The sequence below is a fragment of the Chlorocebus sabaeus genome, chromosome 13, assembly GCF_047675955.1.
Source record: "Chlorocebus sabaeus isolate Y175 chromosome 13, mChlSab1.0.hap1, whole genome shotgun sequence".
NCBI lineage: Eukaryota > Metazoa > Chordata > Mammalia > Primates > Cercopithecidae > Chlorocebus > Chlorocebus sabaeus.
The window spans coordinates 19,863,968-19,889,213 of NC_132916.1; the positions used below are offsets into that span (position 1 = coordinate 19,863,968).

General features: G+C 45.2%; 1 protein-coding gene across 7 annotated transcripts in view; it reads right to left on the reverse strand.

The window, feature by feature from the left end:
* Nucleotides 1-24,056, reverse strand: part of MTHFD1L (methylenetetrahydrofolate dehydrogenase (NADP+ dependent) 1 like) — a 233,869-nt gene extending 209,813 nt beyond the window's left edge. The window contains exons 1-8 of one of the 7 annotated variants that reach the window (XM_073022354.1): nt 22,419-22,870; nt 19,401-19,466; nt 13,790-13,874; nt 12,270-12,320; nt 12,128-12,181; nt 7,111-7,235; nt 3,940-4,040; nt 1,699-1,835 (exon numbers count right to left, since the gene is read on the reverse strand). In XM_073022354.1, the coding sequence (XP_072878455.1) occupies nt 1,699-1,835; nt 3,940-4,040; nt 7,111-7,235; nt 12,128-12,181; nt 12,270-12,302 (450 nt within the window). In that variant the 5' untranslated portion in view covers nt 12,303-12,320; nt 13,790-13,874; nt 19,401-19,466; nt 22,419-22,870. Of the gene's footprint in view, nt 1-1,698; nt 1,839-3,939; nt 4,041-7,110; nt 7,236-12,127; nt 12,182-12,269; nt 12,321-13,789; nt 13,875-19,400; nt 19,467-22,418; nt 22,871-22,975; nt 22,995-23,698 lie in introns of those variants that run through there. The other 6 variants (XM_038001118.2, XM_038001115.2, XM_073022353.1 and 3 more) reach the window with 6 other exon arrangements.
* Nucleotides 24,057-25,246: the final 1,190 nt, after the last annotated feature.

Here is a 25,246-nt window from a genome sequence, read left to right on the forward strand (position 1 = left end):
ATTCCTCATCTGTTAGTGGCCTGTCGTGTGTCCGTTTTTCTAACAGATTGTCTTTGTCTCACTGATTTGTAGCAATCTTTTATAAAATACTAATTGCTGGCTAAATGTTTGTTGTAAATATCTTCTACACTCTAGCTGTCTTTTCACTTTTTTAAGAACTTCTTTTCAGAAAGAAAAACTTCGGGGTTTTTAAAAATTTGCATGTAGTCAGATTTATGTATCTTTTCTTTAGCAATCTGTGCTTTTGGGGTCTCTTAAGCTATCCTTCCAATGCCAACATCTTAAATGCATACGCCTGTATTTTTTCTATAAGTTTTACAGTTTTGCTTTCCACATTTAGGTATTTTAATATAGAAGTGATTTTTTTATAGGTAGTATCAGGTTAGCAATCCTATGCTAGACTCATATACATAACTAGTTAAGTCAGCATGATTTTGAATAGTTAATGTTTTAGTTGTTTTTTGTTTTGTTTTGTCTTTTTTGAGACAGAGTCTCACTCTGCTACCCAGGCTGGAGTGCAGTGGCACGATCACAGCTCACTGCAATCCCTGCCTCCTGGGTTCAAGCGATTCTCCTGCCTCAGCTTCCTGAGTAGCTGGGATTACAAGCTTGCACTGACACGCCTGGCCAATTTTTTTGTATTTTTAGTAGAGATGGTGTTTCACCATATTGGCCAGGCTGGTCTGAAACTCCTGAGCTCAAGTGATTTGACCAACTCAGCCTCCCAAAGTGCTGGGATTACAGGCATGAGCCACCACGCCCAGCCTTTAATCGTTAATCTTTTCCCCATTGATCTGCAGTACCTGCTCTCAAGCTTCCATATACGCATACATTTCCACTTTCTTCTGTTCTGATAGTCTGTTTGTCTACCATATTATCCTAATTACTGTAAGTGCTTCATAATTCACACCATGTGGTTGGGAATGTCTCCCACCTAGTTTTTCCACAAAATTGTCTTGACTCTCTCTGTCCTTTATGCTTCCATTTGGATTTCAGAATCAGATTGTCAAATTCTACAAAAAATATGTCAGGAGTTTATAATCTGCAGACAATTAATATCTTTAAGACATTGCATCTTCTCCATGAAGATGATACCTCTGCTTTTATATAGGTCTTCTTAATAATTTTCATCAAAATTATAATTACTTTCAAAAGGTCATAATGGATACTAGATTTACCAAATGACTGTTCTGTACTTACTATGGTGAGAATTTAGTTTTTAATCATAATGTGGTGAATTACAGTGATAGATTTTCTCATGTTCCATCACCTGGGAAACCTAAAAGAAACCTAACTTGCTGCTGTATTTGGTGTTTTCAGATTTTGCTCATGATTATTTCATTTATATTCATAGCTGAAACTGGCCTGTTAATTTTCCTTTAGCATCTTGTCCTTGTTCGGTGTTGGCACTCATAAAGTCTGTTAGGCCATGTTCCTTCTGTCTCCACTGGCTAGAGAAAAGGATTGTATTAGAATGATCTGTTCTTTGTTTGATAGAGTTCATTTGTAAAACCACCTGTTGCCTTTTCTTGTTTGTTTGTTTGGTGAGTAGACTGATTCAGTGTCTTTAATGGATATGGGTCTATTCAATTTTCTTCCTCTAACTTCTTGAATTAAGCGCTTAGCTTAGACATTTCTAGACTTTCTTCTGTTCTAACATAAGCCTTCAAGACGGTATGTTTCCAACATGAAATTTACCTTCCTTTGAAGCTGGGGTGTTTTCCACTGGGAACTCATTGTCATGGACCCTTTTCTCTGGAACAGGCATTGCAGAGCAGCTTCCAAAGACCCATGGGCCCCTACTACCAAAATCTTCTTTCCATCTAGGTTGACACCTACTAACCAAATGAAAATTCGATATTATACTCAAAACTTCAGATCTTTCCTTTCAAAACTTTAACTTGAGAAAAAAAACCCTTTTAGGCTAGGTGCAGTGGCTCACGCCTATAATTTCAGCACTTTGGGAGACTGAGATAGGCAGATCACTCCAGGTTAGGAGTTCAAGACCAGCCTGGCCAACATGGTAAAACCCCGTCTCCACTAAAAACACGAAAAATTAGCTAGGCATCGTGGCACATGCCTGTAATCCCAGCTTCTTGGAAGGCTGAGGCAGGACAATCACTGGAATCCAGGAGGTGGAGGTTTCAGTGAGCCAAGAGGGCGCCGCTGCACTCCAGCCTGGGCAATAGAGCAAGACTGTCTCAAAAAACCCTTTTAAAACTTGACCTTTTTCAGCACCAACCTACAATGACAATGAACTAGGAGTGGGGTGTTATAATCAGCAAAAATTATCTATTCAAACCCTTCTGGTTCCAATTCCTATTCTTTCCGCAATATATAACTATAATTTACCAGCCTAATTTACTCTTTTCTTTGCAAGAGTATTCTGATGAATACTCAGAATGTATTCATTTCTGATGAAGTGGCTCAGAATCTCCATCTTGATCATCCATGTAATGAAAAAGCACTTTATATATGGATTATTTCATAGATTTGAGCTTAATATTACTGCCCAAAGGGCATACATATCCTGAATGTTAGCTTTTAATAAAACTTTGCCATATATTTTTGAAATTCTTCTTGATTGTTGCATGTTCAGGGGTAGGAAGGGGCATTTGCCTCGTTTCTATTCAAATTGGAGTAGAGAAAAATATTTAGTTAATTGAATTTTTTTTTTTTTTCCAGATAGGATCTTGCTTGTTGCCCAGGATGGAATGCTGTGGTGTGATCACAGCTCATTGCAGCCTTGACCTCCCAGGCTCCAGCAATTCTCCTACCTCAGCCTCCCAGGTAGCTGGGACCACAGGCACATGCCACCACACCTGGCTAATTAAAAAAAAAATTTTTTTTTTTGTAGAGATGGAGTCTCCCTATGTTTCCCAAGCTAGTCTCAAACTCCTGGGCTCAAGCAATCCTCCCACCTTGGTTCCACAAAGCGCTGGGATTACAGGTGTGAGCCACTGCGCCTGCCCAGTTAGTTGAATCTTTATGTTCTCAGCTAGAAAGCCCTTAAATATATAAATACTTGGTAGTAATTTACTCATTAAATTTAACGATGAAGAAAGAGAAAATATTCATTTCTATTTCATTGACATAAACATGCCAAGTCAAGGGGACAACAATGGAAATTAAGTCCTGACTACTGAAAAGCAAGCTGCTCACCAATAAATCCCAACCTAGGTTCCTGTGCCCTAAACTACATCTAATGGCTTCTTCATTTTTCTTTTTTTTCTTTTCTTTTTTTTTTTTTTAGGTAGGGTCTTGCTATGTCACCCAGGCTAGAGTGCAGTGGTGCAAACACAGCTCACTGTAACCTCAAACTCCTGGGCTCAAGCGATTCTCCCGCCTCAGCTTCCAGCATAGCTGGGACTACAGGTGCACACCACCATACCCAGCTAATTTTTAAATTTTTTGTAGAGACAAGGTCTCACTATGTTTGCCCAGTCTGGTCTCAAACTCCTGCCCTGAAGTGATCCTCTCACCTTGGCCTTGCCTAGCACTGAGATTATAGGCATGAGCCACTGTGCCTGGACTCACTGAAGTCTTCAATGTAAGTCTTATCTAATCTAATTGACAGATTTAGTAAGCTGCAACTGGAAGCATATTTTACTGTGGTTATTTTGAACTGTTTCACGAGAGAAACTGAGCATGTTTAAAACAGGGCTAATCATTTATCTCAACTAATTTCTCTTTTAATTTATTAGATAGTCTTACTAGAAAAAGTTTCTAGGTATTCATCTGTATCTCCCAAAAGATGAGAAAAATAAAGTCAAAGTGAAATAGCACTTCTATGTTCAATTAGAATCTTCTAGAAACATCTTAAAAGGATATCAGAATAATAATTTAAAAAATGTAATTCTTCCCCAAACAAATCCTTATTAAAAATAATGTAAATACCAATAAATAGAAAACAGCAGCATTTCTCAAGAAGCATCCTACCTGATTTTTCAAGAAGTTCAATTACAGCTTTGGCAACAGGTGAAACAAAACATTCATGGGCATCCCCTCGCACCAACTTCCCCAGGTTTATGTCTGTTACTCTGAATCAGAAAATAAAGGAGTAGGTTAAGTCAAAGCCCAGTCAAAAAAATCACTCACATGTAATGTACAAATATTAACCCCAAATAACATCCAAGTCAATGTTTGATAGATAGAATACATAAAAATGAATTAAAGACGGCCAGGCATGGTGGCTCATGCCTGTAATACCACCACTTTGGGAGGCTGAGGCAGGTGGATCACGAGGTCAGGAGTTCGAGACTAGTCTGGCAAACATGGCGAAACCTCGACTCCACTAAAAATACAAAAATTAGCTGGGCGTGATACGTGCCTGTAATCCCAGCTACTAGGAGACTGAGGCAGGAGGATCGCTTCAACCTGGGAGGCAGAGGTTGCAGTGAGCCGAGATCATGCCACTGCACTCCAGCCTGGGCAACAGAGCAAGACTCCATCTCAAAACAAAACAAAACAAAACATAAAAAATGAATTAAAGAGAAAGCAGGCAATAAAGGCCATTCATTTTCTTTTTTTTTTTCTTTTTTTTTTTTTTTTTTTGAGACGGAGTCTCGCTCTGTCGCCCAGGCTGGAGTGCAGTGGCCGAATCTCAGCTCACTGCAAGCTCCGCCTCCCGGGCTCACGCCATTCTCCGGCCTCAGCCTCCCGAGTAGCTGGGACTACAGGCGCCCACCACCTCGCCTGGCTAGTTTTCTGCATTTTTTAGTAGAGACGGGGTTTCACCATGTTAGCCAGGATGGTCTCGATCTCCTGACCTCGTGATCCACCCGTCTCGGCCTCCCAAAGTGCTGGGATTACAGGCTTGAGCCACCGCGCCCGGCCATTCATTTTCTAAGGTAGTACCTTAGGAAACTTCACCCTGGCCCTGACCTTGGGTGTCCTGGTTCTGCCAATATACCATACAGGGCTTCACTTTACAAGGCCATACAGGGCTTCACTTTACAACTCCAGGGAGCTCCTTTCAACGGACCCCAATGGACTAGCATCCCTAGAGTTACATAACAGCATGGTCCTGCAGTTCACTCAACACCCAGAACCAATCCTATAAATCTGGAGTGATCCAGTAAGACCTGGGATTGAGGCACAGGCCTGATTTCAACTTGATCTCAATATTTATCTCCTTGAGAAGTCGGGGTGGGAGGCGGTGGGAAAATTGAGAGACCACACAACTTCTGAAGGGTTCTGTGCCTTTCCCTATTCAAATGTAGGACAAAACATTCCACAACTATCTAGCCTAAACTGAGCATGTCAATCCCAGTTAGTAACAGAATGGAGACATTTAGAACCATTTTCATAGTTGTCTCCTTTTACTCTCTGTTGTTGTTGTTTGGTTGGTTGGTTGTTTCCTGGCTGGGCCTCAGCATGAATTCCTCTCCTTCTATGAAAGACTTGAAACTATGCCCTGGGACCTTCAAGTTCTGAAAGTTTTCTCATTGATTAGGACTTCTTCTCCTTTTAAAGTTAGTCTATGACAGGACTGGAGATTGTTGTTGTTTTTTTAAAAAAATATTTAATTGTTTACTTAAAAATAGAGACAAGGGGCCGGGCGCAGTGGCTCACGCCTGTAATCCCAGCACTTTGGGAGGCTGAGGCGGGTGGATCATGAGGTCAGGAGATTGAGACCATTCTGGCTAACACGGTGAAACTCCATCTCTACTAAAAACACAAAAAATTAGCCAGGTGTGGTGGCGGGCGCCTGTAGTCCCAGCTACTCGGGAGGCTGAGGCAGGAGAACGGCATGAACCTGGGAGGCGGAGCTTGCAGTGAGCTGAGATTGTGCCACTGCACTCCAGCCTGGGCGACAGAGTAAGGCTCTGACTCAAAAAAAAGAAAAATACAGACGAGGTGTCACTATGTTGCCCAGCTGGTCTTGACCTCCTGAGATCAAGTGATCCTCCTGCCTTGGCCTCCCAAAGTACTAGGATTATAGGTGTGAGCCACCCTGCCTGGCCAGGGCTGGAGGTGTTCATGACACCTTTTCAGCCTGTGTTTGGGCCTACTCAAGTCACAATAAAAGGCTAGAATGGAAGATTGCTGGGTGTCTCAGGGAGGTGGCAGCCTCCCCATCCAGCCCCTGCAGGGTCTACTAGATCTAGAATCTAACTTTATAAATCTGCTTACAACCTATAACCATAAACACATTGTGTTCTTTTTGGCCACAGTACAAAATACTTGCTATATTTCCATGGAGCAAAATGGGGTTTTTAATCCCCAGGAAGCATGCTTATCCCCCACTGGAGACAGCCGATATCCTTTGTTCTATGAAGCTTATGTCACTCTATGACATGAATCACAGCCCAACATTACAGCACCCAATAGTTATGATGTTCCCCTCCAAATTTCAAATAAAACCTTGTGTCATTAAGAAAAGTATTTATTTTGCTTTTCTCAACTGGCCTGGGACTAAGACAGAATACGGTACTGCTGGGGAATCTGGTTTCTAAGTTTTTTCCTCTGGTCTGGTAGAATTACCAAGGAAAAATCTATTAGAAGAGTAGAGCTGGCTAAAGATTGTATAAGTCAGACCGGAACTTATTAAATGAATCTGATAGCGTAAGATTATATGGCACCGAAGCACTATAAAAGGGCTAATGTATTTTCCAAAATATATAACTTTTGCATGCAGAATTTTAAAAGCCTACCGATGGCCAGGTACAGTGGCTCACACCTGTAATCCCAACACTTTGGGAGGCTGAGGCAGGTGGATCGTGAGGTCAGGAGATCGAGACTATCCTGGCCAACATGGTGAAACCCATCTCAATAAAAATACAAAAATTAGCCAAGTGTGGTGGCGCATGCCTGTAATCCCAGCTACTCAGGAGGTTGAGGCAGGAGAATCGCTTGAACCCAGGAGGTGGAGTTTGTGGTGAGCTGAGATCACGCCACTGTGCTCTAGCCTAGGCAACAGAGTGAGACTCCATCTCAAAAAAAAAAAAAAAAAAAATCCTACAGACTCCTGAAATATTTAAAATAATTTTTTTCATCTAATTACTGACACAGTTGAAATAAATAGAAGAAATTTAGAAAAATAAAAGCAGGCACAACAGAAAAAGTGATTTAGCCATAAAGGTGGATTATTTGATTTTATTTTCTTACCCATCCACATCTTTTTCTGGTTTCAAGGCATTGAGGACTTTGTTGCTAAACAAGTTCTCAGAGATCTGAAGGGCAAGGCCATGTACTCTGGTATCTTCATTAATCTTTAAGATTTCATCTATAATCTAAAGAAAAACAAAAAACCAAAATAAAAATTAGTTTTGTGAAAATGAGACACAACAAAGGAAGCTTTATATAAAAAGTGGATTCATGAAAATGCATCTGTTAAAGTTTGCTGTTGTTGTTTTGCTCCTTGTTGAAGACTTGGTGTAAAGCATAATAAAAAGCCTATTTTTTTCTTTTCATCACATGTATAAAGCTCAAAAAAAAAAAATTAAAAGGGTCGGCTGAATTTTTTTAGTGACTTCTCTGCCTTTCTATGGCTCTACTCTGTGCCAGAAAAAGACAAAACAGAACAAAACCAAAGCTCAACAGCTATTAACGTTTACATAGACAAAGGACACTTCTCTGTCAACAAGCATACTTTAAGCCAACACACTGCCAGTTTTCATGAAGGATAGGAAACACGAATCTGAAGCCTTCCAACCTGGCCCAGCTAAGCTTGTGCACTTCAAACACAATGTGTTCAACACACCTCACTAATCATGACGTCCAAGCGGTCACAGAGGCCCTCGGGTTATCTGGACCTCCATGACACATAAGAAGCCTTTCCAAAGGCTTGTGCTAGAAAAATTCTTAGCATGCACAGCTCCTTTTGTGGGAAACACTAAAATAATTCACTATTTAGGAAAAAGACCAAGCTACATTTGGGGAAGCTAATGAATGTCTGGGTGTGTTTCTAAATAAGCAATGCTTTGTCCTCTCTGTCTATTTTATGCCAGGAGATAAGATCCTGATTCATCTCACTTAACAAAAATATTTGCTCATAAGTGAGAAGATACTTATCTTTGCATATAGATCTCACTCAGAGGCTCTGAGGAAGGGTTGGTTTACCATTTTTTTTCATTGCCTAGCAAAAATCACTACCTGTTCAGGGGCAGGGGAAACCATTTGAGGTACAAAATCAGAAAGAAAGCTTTGTTTCATTCATTTGGCATTCTTTCATTCATTCAACAAATGGTTTGAGCACCTACTCTGTATCAGTTCTAAGTAAAGGAAATACAGCTATAAACAAAACTGTCCTCGTGGATCTTATACTCTAGTGGAGAAGGGAAGTTCCTCCCTTCCAAATTGTAATAATAATAATAGAATCACTGGAAAGAATAAAGGATATGCAGAAAAATAAAGGTTCAGTGGGGTAAAAGGCTAACAGAGTAATGGGTGGAGGGGTGGTCAGAGGCCACGATATCCAAGCAGAGACCAGAATGAAGTGAGGAAACTACTGTCACCTGTACCAAGCATTTGGTAGAAGCAACAAATGTCAATACAAATCTTAATTAATACATTGAGGTACTTATTCTTTTTCAATATAATACCATACAAATTCACTCTATTAGAATTTTCCCAAAGAGAAACAGGGAATAAATGATTCCTTGTCAAAAAATAAGTCAAGGTGAAGGTGCTAAGAACACACATTGTGGAAAGAGAGACTCTTCAATAAATAGTGCTGGGAAAACTGGATATACACACAGAGAAGAATGAAACTAGGCCCTCGTTGCTCACCTTCTACAAAAATCAACTTAAAATGAATTAAAGACTTAATATAAGGTCTCAAACAATAAAACTTCTAGAAGAAAACATAGAGGAAATGCTTCATGACATTGGTCTGGACAAGGTTTTTTTGGATAGGACCTCAACAAAATAGGCAACGAAAGCAAAACTACACAACTGGGATTAAATCAAACTAAAAACATTCATGGGCAAAAGACGTGAACAGCCATCTCCCAAAGGACATACGAATGGCCTGCAGTTATATGACAAAACACTCAACACCATTAATTATCAGGGAAATGCAAATCAAAATGACAATGAGATATCAAAATGGCTATTATCAAAAATCACAATAACAAATGCTGGCGAGGATATGTGGAAAGCGGAGCTCGTATACACTGTTGATGGGAATGCAGATTAATACAGCCATTAGAGAAAACAGTATGAAGATTCCTCACAAAATTAAAAAAAAACTACCGTATGACCCAGCCATTCCCACCACTAGGTACATATGCACGGGAACGGAAACGACTATGCTGAGAAGCCGTCTGCATTCCCGTGTTTATTACAGCACTATTCACAGTAGCCAAGAGATGGAACCAATCCAAGTACCATTAATGATGGACAAAGAAAGTGTGGTTTGTATACACAATGGAATATCATTCAACTATAAAGAGGAACGAAATCCTGTCATTTGTGGCAACATGAATGAACCTGGAGGACATAACATGAAGTGAAATAAGCCAGGTGCAGAAAGGCAAATACCATAGGCTGTCACTTGCATGTGTAATCTAGGAAAGTTGATCTCATAGAAATAGAGAACAGAATGGAGGTTACCAGAGGCTGGAGAGGGATGGAGGAGGGGAAATGGGGAGAGGTTGGTCAATCAGTAGGTACAAAGTTACACTTAGATAGGAGGAATAAATTCTAGTGTTCTATTACACAGTAGGGTGACTATAGCTAATGACAATGTATTGTATATTTTAAGACAGCTAGAAAAGATCTTGAAAGCTATCACCACAAAGAAATGATAAAGGTTCTAGGTGATGAATGTAACTAACCTGATTTCATCATTATACAACATACCCAAGTACTGAAACATCACATGTACCCCTCACGCATGCACAATTATTATGTGTCAATTATAAACAACAACAATGAAAATCAAGGGCTATCAATACCAGTGGCAAGGCCAGATGAGGTGGCTCATGCCTGTAATCCCAGCGCTTTGGGAGGCCAGGGAGGGCAGATCACCTGAGGTCAGCAATTCAAGAACAGCCTGGGCAACATAGTGAAACCCCGTCTCTACAAAAATGCAAAAATTGGCCAGGAATAATGGCAGGTGCCTGTAATCCCAGCTACTTGGAAGGTTGAACAGGGAGGAGAATCACTTGAACATGGGAGGTGGAAGTTGCAGTGAGCGGAGTCTCAAAACAAACAAACAAACAAACAAAAACCAGTGGCAAAACAACCTAAAGAAAAGCAAATTGCAGCTGGGTGCGGCGGCTCACGCCTGTAATCCCAGCACTTTGGGAGGCAGAGGTAGGCCGGCCATCACCTGAGGTCAGGAGTTCAAGACCAGCCTGGTCAACATGGTGAAACCACGTCTCTACTAAAAATACAAAAAATTAGCCAGGCATGGTGGCAGGCGCCTGTAATCCCAGCTACTTGGGAGGCTAAGGCAGGAGAATGACTTGAACCTGAGAGGTAGAAGTTGCAGCAAGCCAAGATTACACCACTGCACTCCAGCCTGACAGAGCGAGACTCCATCTCAAAAAAAAAAAAAAGAAAGAAAAGCAAATTCCACTGCAGACAGTGGGTATCCTGCAAATGAACAACAACCTCCTTTGCATGCTGTCACTGCTGGTATCACAGGTATTTGTTACATATTTAACACTTCATATTTGTACCATGCTACAATGGTAAGTGTGGCAAACACTTATCGCCCAATATACAGTTTCCTTTCTCTTCTTAGTAATAAACTCTTGATTTTTAGCTTGCTAATAAATGATCTAAGGCTTCCTGGTATAAAAACTATACTTCCCAGCCTCCCTTGCAGTTGGTCAGGCAACTAGGTAGACGGCAACTGAATGGATGTAGAACTTCGACTTTTAGGAAATGTCTTTAAAGACAGCAGGGGCATGTCTTTAAAGACAGCAGGGGCCTGTCTTTGTCCTTCCTTTTTCTTGTTGGTGACAATGAACTTTACCTGAGCCCTGTGATCCTAGAAAAGAGGGAAGGTTAACAAATCCCCTTACCCTCTGTGTACTGCAAAGAACTGCCCTTCCCCATAGGACTCAGATGCCCCCTTGTTTACATAGTACAAGGTCAGATACAAACTCTACAAATTCCCATTCTTCGTCTCACAAATGACTAGCAGACCTGCTGGGCCTCAATGATCAATCAGAACAAAGTGCTTGTTAACCAAACCACAAAGGTGGCAAAGCAGAGGGACAGGAGCCCAAGCTCCTACGACTTGGTGATGTCATCAACCAGGGACTGCCTACTTCCAAACTTTATTCATGTCCCTGAAAAATACACTTCTAGGCTGGGCACAGTAGCTCACACCTGTAATCCCAATACTTTGGGAGGCCGAGGCGGGTGGATCACCTGAGGTCAAGAGTTCAAGACCAGCCTGGCCAAAATGGTAAAACCCCGTCTCTACTAAAAATACAAAAATTAGCCGGGCGCAGTGGCTCACACCTGTAATCCCAACATTTTGGGAGGCCGAGGCGGGTGGATCACCTGAGGTCAGGAGTTCAAGACCAGCCTGGCCAAAATGGTGAAACCCGTCTCTACTAAAAATACAAAATTAGCCAGGTGTGGTGGCACGCACCTGTAATCCCAGCTACTCAGGGGGCTGAGGCAGGAGAATCGTTTGAACCTGGGAGGCGGAGGTTGTAATGAGCCGAGATGGCACCATGGCGCTCCAGCCTAGGCAACAAGAGTGAAACTCCATCTCAAAAAAAAAGAAAAAGAGAGCGAGAGAAATAAACTTGTATGTTATTTAAGATGCCATTATTTGAGGTTTTCTATTACATGAAGCCAATAGGAAGAAAAGCTAACCACAGAAGGGCTGGGCCCTGGCACAGGGATCTGTGGCCCGAGGCCTAGTTTCCTTGCCTCAGCCTGACAATTTCCACTAGATGACACTGCCACCGCAGCTGAAGAAACACAACTGAACTCAACAAGTCGCAGCTCAAGTCTTCGGTAGAAACATACAAATGACAAGGAACAAGGATATCATGAAGCATTTACCCTAGAGAAAAGAAGTGAACTCTTCCCTCTAACATTCAGCCACAAGCAAAGGTTAGATCTGTCCCAGCTACCACTAAGAGATGCCAATGGGCCTATCAAGTCTTAAGAGGAAAGAAGCAGCAAGAGTTTAGAGCTCTGCCATTCTTACCTCGGCTTCACTGCTATCTGGAGGGAGGCAAATGTGAGTGATGTTCAGACCAGTCTGAAAAAGGAACACAAGGTTATTCGTCACTACAAGAGAATGTATTGTTAAAAGTTATAATGAGTTTTTAAAAAGCAACAGTCCTCACCTCCTCAGCCAAATTCTGGTTGATTTCCTGCATCAAGTTGTCGTCACCTGCCTTAGAGAGTAAAAACAACATAACAACATAAAAATAGCTTGAAAAGGCACAAAAGATAATCCAGAGATGAATTTTGTGATTACAGATGATCTAATTACAAAGATAATAAGGAAAGTGCAGAAAAACAATCTTGCTGCTTATAAAAAGGGACTCGTGGCCAGTATTTAACAGAGTAATTCTTCAGGCCTTCAAATTATGTCACTTTTTTAAGGAAAATAATATCCCTCCTGTTAGAAGACATACATAGTCACATAGCCAGCTTCCCTCTCTAAAAATGAGGATGCTGACTGGACACAGTGGCTCATGTCTGTAATCCCAGCACTTTGGGAGGCTGAGGCGGTGGATTGCTTGAGCCCAGGAGTTCAAGACCAGCCTGGGCAAAATGCTGAAACCCCATCTCTACAAAAAATACAAAAATTAGCCGGGTGTGATGGTGCGTGCCTGCAGTCCTAGCTACTCAGGAGGCTGAGGTGGGAGGATTGCTTGAGCCCAGGAGGTCTAGGCTGTGGTGAGCCAAGATTATGTCACTGCACTCCAGTCCAGGCAACAGAGCAAGACCCCATCACAAAAAGAAGCCAAAAAATGGGAACACCAAAGGTAGGAGTTGAAATGGTTTGCCTTTGGATGGAAAACCGGGGAGTCAGCAGATTCCCAGGAGGCCCGAGTCCTAATCTAATTTTCTTTCTATTGTTCTAACTTGCCTTTCTTTGTAGTGAGATGTGGATACAGATCCCAGAGAATGTAAGTAACTTGAGCACAGCTCTGTCATCCTGAAATACGCAGCACGGCAGCACGATGGAACCAGAGGCTGCTATTTTGATACCCTAAGTGCGTGCCAAGCCCCGCGGTAGCAGCCCAACTGTCAGGCTGTGTTTGCTTCCAGGCTTGGCTCACCTCGTTATTTCTCGGCACCTGCCATCACACAAGTGTGCCAATCAGGATGGCAACCGGGGCCAACTGTGGCTCAGAACCAGGGACTGCAGCCAAAAGAAGTATGTGGAATGCAAAGTCCTTTTGACAGGGTAATGACTTTTGTCCCATTAAGTTTACGGCAGGTTTTAAAAGATAGAGTAAAAAGATTACCAAATACGCATGTTTCATCTAGCATCTGCCTCCATTGAAACAAAGTGGGACGTTTTCCCCCAGCACCTTCAAATCACATTTGGTAAGCATTTGTGAGCACACATGGACCACGATATATCCTGTGTAATGCAACGCATGTAAGTACCTATCCCCTAGACCTCTGAAAGTTATTCATACCTCAGAGAGGGAAGTCACACAAGAAGACACTCTGAAGCAGAGCAGTACTTCACCCACGATCCCAAAGAAGCAAAAGACCAAAGAAAACAGCATTGCCAACTGAGCCCTCTCCTCTTTGGCAAGAAATGCAGGTGCTCTTTTGCATACAATCATTTTCTAAATTGAAAGGCATCCTAAAATAGTAGGACTGAACTTTGTTCTCAGCTTACCTGGATAATTGCAAGAACCGGCTTGAAGGCAGGGTTTTTTTCTTGCAGTAAACTTAGAACTTCTTTTGAATTCTGAATGACTTCTCTACATTGAGAAAGAAAAACAACATTGTGATTTCTTGGTTAATGAGTAGAAAGGACTGACACGACACATTTTCTCAGAAAGTTCGTTCCATCAAGTGAAAATAACCAGACCACAGAAGGACACACTCCAAGCGTACAGTATGGAGTGGGCAGGCAGCATAACAATGAAATCAAGACACTAACTCAAGGTAAAATGTGGCAATCCAGTTTTTAAACTATGCAGAGGGCAACAAACTAGATGTTTACAATAATTTTCTAGGGGTGAATTTTTCTCTTGTATTTTAAAAGTTTACTATAATAAAAACTTTGGGTTTTTACTTTAAATAATCCCTCTCCTCCACCATACTCCGCTGCCATCCTCCCAAAACCCTGAGTATGGGTCCATGGGGAAAGCAGATAAAGTGGGAAGAGGGAAGTGAAGACAGGGGATTAGCGGGGTGAAGACAACGGGCTTGCTGTTGGACAAAAAGTGTGGAGCCAGGATAAGATCCAGGTCCTGGAATTTAAAGAAGGAATTAGGTAAGGAAGGAAATGAAGGAGAGGAAAGTTCCAGAAACACTGAAGACCCACTTTGGTAACACCATTAAAGCCTCCTAGGGAGAGAGAGACAGAGCTTCTCAGTCCTCTGAGAATCCACAACATGGTCTGCACCTGTACCTCCCAAATGCCCAGCAGCAGCCACCTTCACCTCCTGCCTCTGAGGAAGGTGCCAGCCTGGGGTGAGCAGGCCTAGGTAAAAGTGATAGAAGGCCTAGCATGGTGGCATGCACCTGTAGTCCCAGGACTTTGAGAGGCCAAGGCGGGAGGACTGCTTGAGGCCAGGAGTTTGAGACCAGCCTGGGTAACATAACAAGATCCCATCTCTATAAAAAATTTAGCTGGGCGTGATGGCACATGCCTGTGGTCCCAGATACTTGGGAGGCTGAAGCTGGAGGATTGCTTGAGCCCATGAGTTTGAGGCTATAGTAAGCTATGACTGTACCACTGCACTCTAGCCTGGGTGGCAGAGCAAGACTCAATTTCTTTTTAAAAAAAGAAAAAGAAAAAAAAAAAAAGGCCACGCGCAGTGGTTTACGCCTGTAATCTCAGCACTTTAGGAGGCCAAGGCGGGCGGACACAAGGTCAGGAGTTCGAGACCACCCTGGCCAATATGGGGAAACCCCATCTCTACCAGAAATACAAACATTAGCTGGGCGTGGTGGCGGGCACCTGTAATCCCAGCTACTCAAGAGGCTGAGGCAGAAGAATCGCTTGAACCTGGCAGGCAGAGGTTGTAGTGAGCCGAGATCATGCCGCTGCACTCCAGCCTGGGCAACAGAGCAAGACTCCATCTCAAGAAAAAAAAAAAAGAAAGAAAGAAAGTGTTAGGAGCTCAGCTCTTTCTGGAATCTTCTGGGATGAGCGACTGCAGAGGTGAACTTCGCCATCACCCTGTGATATGTTCTCAGCAGCACATGAGCACCGGGAGCTAGCTTTTTCCCCTCACAACAGACCAAAGGTGCAGCCACAGCAGCCCCCAGGCTTCAGTGCTAAGACCACCTTTACATTTTGTTTTCAGTCTCCGACAGGGTCTTGCACTGCACCTAACAGAAATGCAGGGCAAAGAAGTTCCAGGCAATGCCATCAACAGTACATTGCCAAGAGCAGAAAGGCATTGGGAAGCTTCCCCCAGTTTTCGGAGAGACACAGCTGACAAATGGAACCGGAGGCACTGCAGTTCCCAGATGGGGCTTTAGAGGAGAGAGCTGCTCAGACTCACAACCAGGACCAGCCTTTCTACTGCCAGCTGGGTTGGAACAGATGGACTGGGTGCAGGCAACTGTCTATAACCTGGGAACATTTCAGTTAGTTTTGTTTGGAAACACTTGGGATAAAGCTACTTCATTCCCAGGGAATTAATTGTATTATCGTGCTGAATACATGTGACCATATGGGAAAGTTTACAAATCACCTTATAAATAAGCACTAAAATCCATCTATCCAATAATGGGTGACTAAGGTCCATATGCCATGCTCTTCCCAGCCTGTTGTGACTGTTAATTTGGCTATACCAGGTTCTTATTTTTGTCTGGGTCCAGTAAAGCACTGGAGTGTGGGTCCCAAGCGGCTCATAGTATAAGGATCACTGGAGAGTTTGGTAAAAATAAAGGTTCCAGGCCAGGTGCAGCGGCTCACACCTATAATCCCAGCACTTTCGGAGGTCAAGGTGAATGGATTGCTTGAGGTCAGGAGTTTAAGACCATTCTGGCCAACATGGTGAAACTCTGTCTCTAGTAAAAATACAAAAATTAGCCAGCCATGGTGGTGCACGCCTGTAATCCCAGCTACTCAGGAGGCTGAGGCAGGAGAATCACTTGAAGCTGGGAGGTGGAGGCGGCAGTGAGCCAAGATGGCGCCACTGCACTCTAGCTGGGTGACAGAGCGAGACTCTGTCTCAAAAAAAATAATGGTTCCGGTGTTTCACCCCAGAAAGATTGATTCAACGTGTGTCAGTGGAGCCCAGAAATGCGCATTTTTAATAGAGTCCAGGTAGTTCTGAGATACTAAGTGGAAATACAGCCCAGGACTGGTACTGGGCATTTTGTTTACTAGCGTGGGCAATAGTTTCTAAGAGCCTCAGTTTCCTCATCTGCAAAACAGGTATACTACAGTGGCTCTTTCCCTTTTTTTCTTATAAATGTACATGTTTGCTTTTTTCTGTGCCCCAAAGCTACCCTTAAACACTAAAAACATTCATACTAACAGCAATAATTTTCTCAGAAACATTCATAGTCTTGATCCATTCATAGTTGATGAAAGGAACACTTCTTTTTATATTTCTGAGACAGTCTCACTCTGTCGCCAGGCTGGAGTGCAGTGGCGCAATCTTAGCTCACTGCAACCTCCGCCTCCCAGGTTCAAGCGATTCTCCTGCCTCAGTCTCCTGAGTAGCTGGGACTACAGGCACACATCACCATGTATTTTTAGTAGAGACAGGATTTCACCATGTTGGCCAGGGTGGTCTCGATCTCTTGACCTTGTGATCCACCCACCTCAGCCTCCCAAAGTGCTGGAATTACCGCAGTGAGTCACCTCGCCGGGCTGAAAGGAACACTTCTATAGGTAAGTTGGCAATCATCAAAAAGTAATTAGACTTTTAAAATAGTTGGGGGTGGGGGCTGGGTGCAGTGGCTCATGCCAGTAATCCTAGCACTTTGGGAGGCTGAGGTGAGAGGATCACTTGAGCTCAGGAGTTCAAGGCCAGCCTGGGCAAGAGAGCAAGACCTGGTCTCTACCACCAAAAAAAAAAAAAAAAAAAAAGGGGGGGGGGATTGGGGGGTGGATGTGGATAGAAAAAAAAGTATAGGCATACATCATTTTTTGTGCTTTGCTTTATTGCAATTTACAGATACTGTGTTTTTCTATAAATTGAAAGTTTGTGGCAACCTGTGTTTTAAGTCTACGGGAGTCATTTTTCCAACGGCATCTGCTCGCTTTGTTCACATTTTGAAAATTCTTGTTTTCAAACTTTTTCATTTTTAGTATGTTTGTTACGGTGATGTGTGACTGACGATCTTTGATGTTACTATTGTAATTGTGTTGGCTGAACCGTGGCCATGATGGTTCATGATAGTGTGTGTTCTGACTGCTTCACTGGACTGGCTGTTTCCCCTTCTCTCTTCCTCTCCTCTGGCCTCCCTATTCTCTGAGAAACAGTATTGGAATTAGAACAATTAGTAACTACAATGGCCTCTAAGTGTTCAAGTGAAGAGTCACAGGTCTCTCACTTTAAATAAAAACCTAGAAATAATTAAACTTAGTGAGGAGGGCGTGTTGAAAACCAAGACAGGTCAAAAGCTAGGCCTCTTGTGCCAAACAGTTAGCCAAGCTGTGAATGCGAAGGAAAAGCTATTGAAAAAATTTAAAACTGCTACTCCCGTGGACACACAAATGACAAGAAAACAGCCTTATTAGGCCGGGCGCAGTGGCTCACGCCTGTAATCCCAGCACTTTGGGAGGCCGAGGCGGGCGGATCACAAGGTCAGGAGTTGGAGACCAACCTGGCCAACATGGTGAAACCCCGCGTCTACTAAAAATAAAAAAATTAGCAGGGCATGGTGGTACACGTCTATAATCCCAGCTACTCGGGAGGCTGAAGCAGGAGAGTTTATTGAACCCAGGAGGCAGAGGTTGTAGTGAGCGGAGATCGCACCACTGCACTCCAGCCTGGGTGAAAGAGTGAGACTCTATCTCAAAAAATAAAATAAAATAAATAAAATAAAATAAAATAAAATAACATAACATAAAATAACATAACAACAAAGGATTTATAAGATTACAGTAGTTAGGCCAGGCGCCGTGGCTCACACCTGTAATCCCAGCAATTTGGGAGGCTGAAAAGGACCGATCACGAGGTCAGGAGTTCGAGACCAGCCTGGCCAATATGGTGAAACCCCATCTCTACTAAAACTACAAAAATTAGCCAGGGGTGATGGCATGCACCTATAGTCCCAGCTGCTCAGGAGGCTGAGGCAGGAGAATCACTTGAACCCGAGAGGCGGAGGTTGCAGTGAGCCACGATCGCAGCACTGCAACCACCCCGGGTGACAGAGCAAGACTCCATCTCAAAAAAAAAAAAGAAAAAAAAAAAGATTACAGTAGTTGGTATCAAGTACTTGGTAAAGCAGCTGCAAGGTTTGAAAGGATTGACGCCTATTTTGAAAGAAGTCCTACTGTGGGTAAAATGTTACCGTTTTCTCTGTAGCATGCAGTACTACAGAGAAATCTTCCATGAAAGCAAGAGTTCCATCAGTGCAACAAACCTCATTGTTTTACTTTAAGAAATTGCCACTCCCATCCTAACCTTTAGGAACCACCCTGATCAGTCAATAACCATCAACATCTAGGCACAATCCTCCACAGCTCACTGGCATTTCTTGGCCATAAAGTATTTTTAAATTCAGGTATATATCTGTACTTTTTTTTTTTTTTTTTTGGTTTTTTTTTTGAGACAGAGTCTCGCTCTGTTGCCCAGGCTGGAGTGCAGTGGTGAGCCTCCCCATAACCTCCACCTCCCTACAACCTCCACTTCCTGGGTTCAAGTGATTCTCCTGCCTCAGCCTCCCAAGTAGCTGAGACTACAGGCGCACACCACCATGCCCGGCTAATTTTTGTGTTTTTAGTAGAGACGGGGTTTCACTATGCTAGCCAGACTGGTCTCGAACTCTTGACCTAGTCGTCTGCCCGCTTCAGCCTCCCAAAGTGCTGGTGGTATTCCAGTCATAAGCCACAGCGCCCAGACTTATCTATGGGTTTTTTTTAGACAAAATGCTATTGCATACTTAATAGGCTACAGTATTCTCTAAACATGGTTTTGTATGCACTGGGAAACTACAAAATTTGTATGACTCGTTTTACTGCGATATTCCCCTTATTGCAGTGGTCTGCAACTGAAGCCACAATCTCTTAGGTGTGCCTGTACAGGTGTGTAAAGGAGTTCAATGCTATCACCACCCAAGCGAATAAAACAAAATAGGTTCATGCTCACCACAACTTGTTATATGTGTAATGTTTCATTCTTTGGGGTTACTCATTCCTACAGTGACAAACAAAGCTAGAAAGAAAAAGGAGTCATTAGGCTCAATAAATCCAAAAAGTAGCATAAATGTTTCTAATCAGAGATTTTCGTGTCCCTGGGGGAGAAAAATGGCCTTGTGAGCTTCCACTTTGAGGACAGTGGGAAGGAATGTGAGCTCTCTAGCTAGGCTGCCATGTGTAGCTAAAACTCAGAACTAAGCCATCAGCAGCAGCTTTGTTTTTGTCACCATTACTGTGACTATTATACGGAATGTATTATTACTGGCCAGGGGCAGTGGCTCACGCCCGTAATCCCAAGACTTTGGGAGGCCAAGGTGGGTGGATCACTTGAGGTCAGGAGTTCGAGACTAGCCTGGCCAACATGGTGAAACCCTGCTCTACTAAAAATACAAAAATTAGCTGGGTGTGGAGGCTAAGGGATTATGGTCATCTAGTCCCATCACCAGGAACAACAGGTCACTATGCTTTTGAGGGAGCTCATTCTTTAACTTTTCTGACTTAATACACTTCGGCTCCTGAATCTCTATTCCAGGTGACTTCTAGCTGACTCACGCCCCCACCCACTTTGCTCCAATCCTCGGGGAATCAATTCAGGACTAGAGAGGTTTAGTAAACCATGCACATAACTCAATTGAAAGGTACAGTGTAGCCAGGCGCGGTGGCTCATGCCTGTAATCTGTGCACTTTGGGAGGCTGAGGCAGAACGATCACTTGAACCCAGGAGTTTGAGACCAGCCTAGCCAACATAGTGAGACCTCATCTCTACAAAAATAAAATTGCAGCCACAAAAAAGGATGAGTTCATGTCCCCTGCAGGGACATGGAAGAAGCTGGAAACCATCATCCTCAGCAAACTAACACAGGAACAGAAAACCAAACACCACACGTTCTCACTCATAAGTGGGAGTTGAACAACGAGAACACATGGACATAGGGAGGGGAACATCACACAGCGGGGCCTGTCAGAGAGTGGGGGAAAGGGGAGGGAGAGCATTAGGACAAATACCTAATGCATGCGGGGCTTAAAACCTAGATGACAGGTTGTTGGGTGCAGCAAACCACCATGGCACATGTATACCTATGTAACAAACCTGCACGTTCTGCGCAAGTTTCCCAGAACTTAAAGTAAAATAAAAATAAAAAAAAAAGTTATGTTTACCCTATACTGCCATCTATTAAGTGTGCAATAGCATTATCTAAAAAATGTACATACCTTAATTAAAAATACTTAATTGCAAAAATAAAAAATAAAAAGGTCTCACTCTATTGCCCAGGCTGGAGTGCAGTAGTGCAAACTTCACTCAATGCAGCGTTAACCTCCTGGGCTCAAGTGATCCTCCTGCCTCAGCCTTCTGAGTAGCTGAGACTACAGGCATGCACCATGCCCAGTTAATTTTTCAAAATTTTTTGTAGAGATGAGTGTCTCACTATGTTGCCCAGGCTGGTCTTGAACTCCTGGGAATGTGATCATACCACTTTGGCCTCTCGAAGTGCTGGGATTACAGGCGTGAACCATGGAGCCTGTCCTAAATTTGTCTTTTCTCTTGTTATAAATGTACCTACTAATAATTGTGATTTTGCCTCTAGGCTCACTAAACCTAAAATATTTACTATCTGGCCCATTATATAAAAAGTCTGTGGACCGCTGGCTTAGTGAATTGTAAAAATATTGCTGGGCGCGGTGACTCATACCTGTAATCCCAGCACTTTGGGAGGACGAGGCAGGCGGATCACGAGGTCAGGAGTTTGAGACCAGCCTGGCCAACATGGTGAAACCCCGTCTCTACTAAAAATACAAAAATTAGCCAGCCATGGTGGTGCGAGCCTGTAATCCCAGCTACTCAGGAGGCTGAGGCAGAAGAATCGCTTGAACCCGGGAGGCGGAGCTTGCTGTGAGCCGGGATTGTGCTACTGCATTCCAGCCTGGGCGACAAAGTGAGATTCCATCTCAAAAAAAAGTAATAGCCACCATTTCTTGAGGAACTTGTCTTGTATGTGACAGTCCTGGGCTATGTATTTTGCACGTGCTCTCTCACATAATTGTTTCCATAACCCCTTGAGGTAGGTACTGTTACTCCTCCCATTTTCCTGAAGGAATTGAGTTTGGGGAACCCAGTGCAGGCCCTAAAGCCCGCTACTGACTAATCTCTCTACTCATCTCTAAGGCAGTCATGGCTTTAAACCTAAAAGTATGCATGAATAGGCCAGGCGTGGTGGGTCATGCCTGTAATCCCAACACTTTTGGAGGCCGAGGCAGTCGGATCACCTGAGGTCAGGAGTTCGAGACCAGCCTGGCCACCACAGTGAGCCATCCTGTCTCTACTCAAAATACAAAAATTAGCCAGGCGTGCTGGCGCGCTCCTGCAATCCCAGCTACTCGGGAGGCTGAGGCAGGAGAATCCCTTGAACCTGGGAGGTGGAGGCTGCGGTGAGCCAAGATCGTGCCATTGTACTCCAGCCTGGGCGACAGAGCAAGACTCCGTCTCAAAAAAAAAAAAAAAAAAAAAAAAAAAAAAAACGTAGGAATAAAACCCACAGATGACCCCACATCTTGACGCATTCCTTCTGTAACCATTTCACAAATGCCTATTACATGCTGGGCACTCTCTCCAGGACCTAGGACCAAAGAGACAGCTGTCTTTCACGAAGCTCATATTCCAGGTGGGTGAGACAGACAAGAAATGAGCAAACAAGGAAGTTTCAGGTAATAATCAGTGTTACCTAGAAAATAAAACAGCATGACAGGAAGGGGTGTTTTTTGCCGCCTATCCTGGCCTCAGACTAACTGGTAAGATGAGTCTCGGCAACGTGCAGGTTAAAACCTAATGACCTGGCGTGCAATTAATCCCAGCGCTTTGGGGGCGGGGACGATGACTTGAGCCCAGGAATTCCAGACCAGCCTTGGAAACAGAATGAGACCCTGTCTCTACAAAAATAAAATAAAATTATCCGGGCACGGGAGCGCACACCTGTGGTCCCAGCTACTCTGGTGGCTAAGGTGGGAGGATCGCTTGAGCCCAGGAGGCGGAGGCTGCCCACTGAACTCCAGCCTGAGCAACAGAGGGAGACTCCATTTCTAAAACAAAAAGAAAAAGAAGACAGAGAACAGGGCAAACTAAATGAATGCCCCCTTAAAATCATCCGCCACATAATAAAGAGCCTAGGAAACGTATTTTACTACTGAGGCAGGGAAGAAGGGAAGTGGGGAGGAAAATGGGAGAGCAGAGGGAGGAAGGAAAGGCAGAGAGAAAGGCAAGCAGGCAATGACCTTAAGAAAGAAGGCTAGAGGGAAATGGAAGAGGATGTGAATGGAGGAGGTGGGCCGCTTGCTGGGGAAACCGCATCCTGGAATTCGTTCCTAATCCCAGTTCGGAGGGAGGCGGAAGGGGCTTTCTCGCCACCTCCAGGTTGTCCCGAGGGGCTCGCCCTGCAAGGCCCGAGACCTGGGCGCCCGTCTCGGCGAGGGCGGGGAATGCTGGGGCCCAGGGGCTGGGACCGGGACGGGAAAGGCCCGGTCCAGGGCTACCAGTTCGCTCTGGGTCCGCAGAGAACTCTGCAAACTCAGCTGCGCGGCGACTCCGTGCGCGCTGCGAGGCGGAGCTGGAAACCAGCGCTGAGACCTCTCCGACTACCCCGGCGGGGGCCCAGAAGGCCCGCCTCCACCTTTGCCGTTCCGGGAAAAGCGGACGTCAGCCATAGACCCCAGCCCCGCAGGAGGGGCGGCGCGCGGGGAGGGGCGCACAACGCCAGGGAGGTTCGCGCGGGCGGCGCTGGGCCCGAGCCCGCCTCTCCCGAGCTCCGCATGCCCGCCACGAACCCCAGGCCAGCCGGCGCGCGGAGCCGCAGCCCCGCCCTCCCTCTTCTTCTCGCCCCCTCCCCCGGTTTCCGCCCCAGCCGCACCGCCCCTTTACCGTCTGGGTAGCGCCGGGCGCCATTGCATCAGAGCCGGCGGCCGGCTGCGCACGTGGAGTCGGGCGTGCGGTCCGTGCCGCTCGGCGTCCATCGGGGATGCCCACGCCCGCCTGCGCTGCGGGCCGGGTCGGATCCTGGATCCCCGGTTCTCCGCTAGCGCACCCGGCCGCAGTCTCCAAGCCCGCATTTCCCGACACACCGCCCGGCGCCCCTAACGAGTTGGCACCAAACACTCGCAGCCCCGCGCCCCGCTCCCCACGGCGGCCCCGGGCGCTCCGTCCCTGGGTCGGGGCCGCAGCCGCTGGAGACCGAGCCAGGGGCCAGACCCGACACTCACCTGACGATCGAGTCCCGCACCGCGGGCGTTCGGCCGCCGGGGCTGCGGCTGCTCCGGGCCTGGCCATCCAGCAGCCGCCGCTGTCCGAGCAGGTCCTCCCGGCCTCCGCCGCCGCCGCTGCTGGAGCGACAGGGCACACGGAGGCGGAGCGGCGGGCCCGGGGGATGGGGCGGGCGGCGGAGCTGGCGCAGGACGAGCGGCAGGCGCGTGCCCATGGCGCGAGGCTGCGGGTCCTCAGGGGACACGGAGCTGCGGCTGCCGAGGGCGGCGAGGCGCGTGCCAGGCGAGCTGTCGGCGGCTGGAAGGACCTGGCGCTTCCTCCTCGTCCGCAGGGACCCCTAGGGGGCACTGCACCCGGCGGCCGTGACGTGCAGAGGGCGGGGGCCTGGGAGCCGCCGGCCGGGATGTCACGGCTTGGGGCACTTTGGTTTGGTTGGCTGTACCAGACAGAGGGTGGGGTGCGGAATGGGGCTCAGACTCTGCCCTGAGACTTTGCCTCCCTCCCTTCAGCCTGAAAGGCCGAGGTGACCCTTGGTACTCAGGGCGGCAAGTTTAGACGGAAGGGCTTGGATTTACTGTACTGGAGGTGGCCTGAGGATAAGAGGCTTTGCAACCTTAGGTAGGGGCACTTAATCTCGGTGAGCTTGCGGGGCTTCGTCAGTGCTCTCTCTCGTCAGAGCACAGAGGTAACAATGCTCTTCTTAAAACCTTAAAAGGATTTTATAGTCCTGATTGGTTCCAGGGCCCCTCCAGGGGAACCACCTCCACAGATGCTCAAGTCCTTGGTGGAAAAAAAAAAAAAAAAAAAGTATTTGCATATCACCTATATTCCCTAAGTCCTCACCTAACATTGTGGAGGGGTTCTTGGAAACTGAAACTTTAAGCCAAATGACTGTAAGGAAACCAGTTTGACCACAAGCTAATTGATATGAGTGAAGTTCCTACAACATATCTGTGGTCACAAAATCGCCCCTAAACGTCTAAATAAAGACCGAAAGTCTTCTAATATTAAACATTGAAATAAGTGTGAGCCATGCATACATTTAAGAAAGGTTTTTGGCTCACGCCTATAATCCCAGCACTTTGGGAGGCTGAGGTGGGCGGATCACTTGAGGCCAGGAGTTCAAGACCAGCTTGGCCAACATGGTGAAACCCCATCGCAACTAAAAATACAGAAAATTGGCTGGGTGTGGTGGCGCGTGCCTGTATTCCCAGCTACTTGGGAGGCTGAGGCAGGAGAATCGCTTGAACCCAGGAGACAGAGGTTGCAGTGAACCAAGACATGCCACTGTACTCTAGCCTGGGCGACAGAGCACAGCTCAGTCTCAAAGAAAAAAAAAAAAAGTTTTTCTTTTTAAAAAGCACTCCCTATCCCCCTGCTTAGAGAAAAATAAAGATTAATAAAAGTGAGATGATTTTTACCGGCTTATTCCAACTCAGGGTACCAGGCAGGGTAGGACACCATGCCTCACAGGGTGCGCTCACACACACCCACACTCATACTCGGACCATGTAGATGCAATTTCACCTGAAGTGCACTGCACGGCT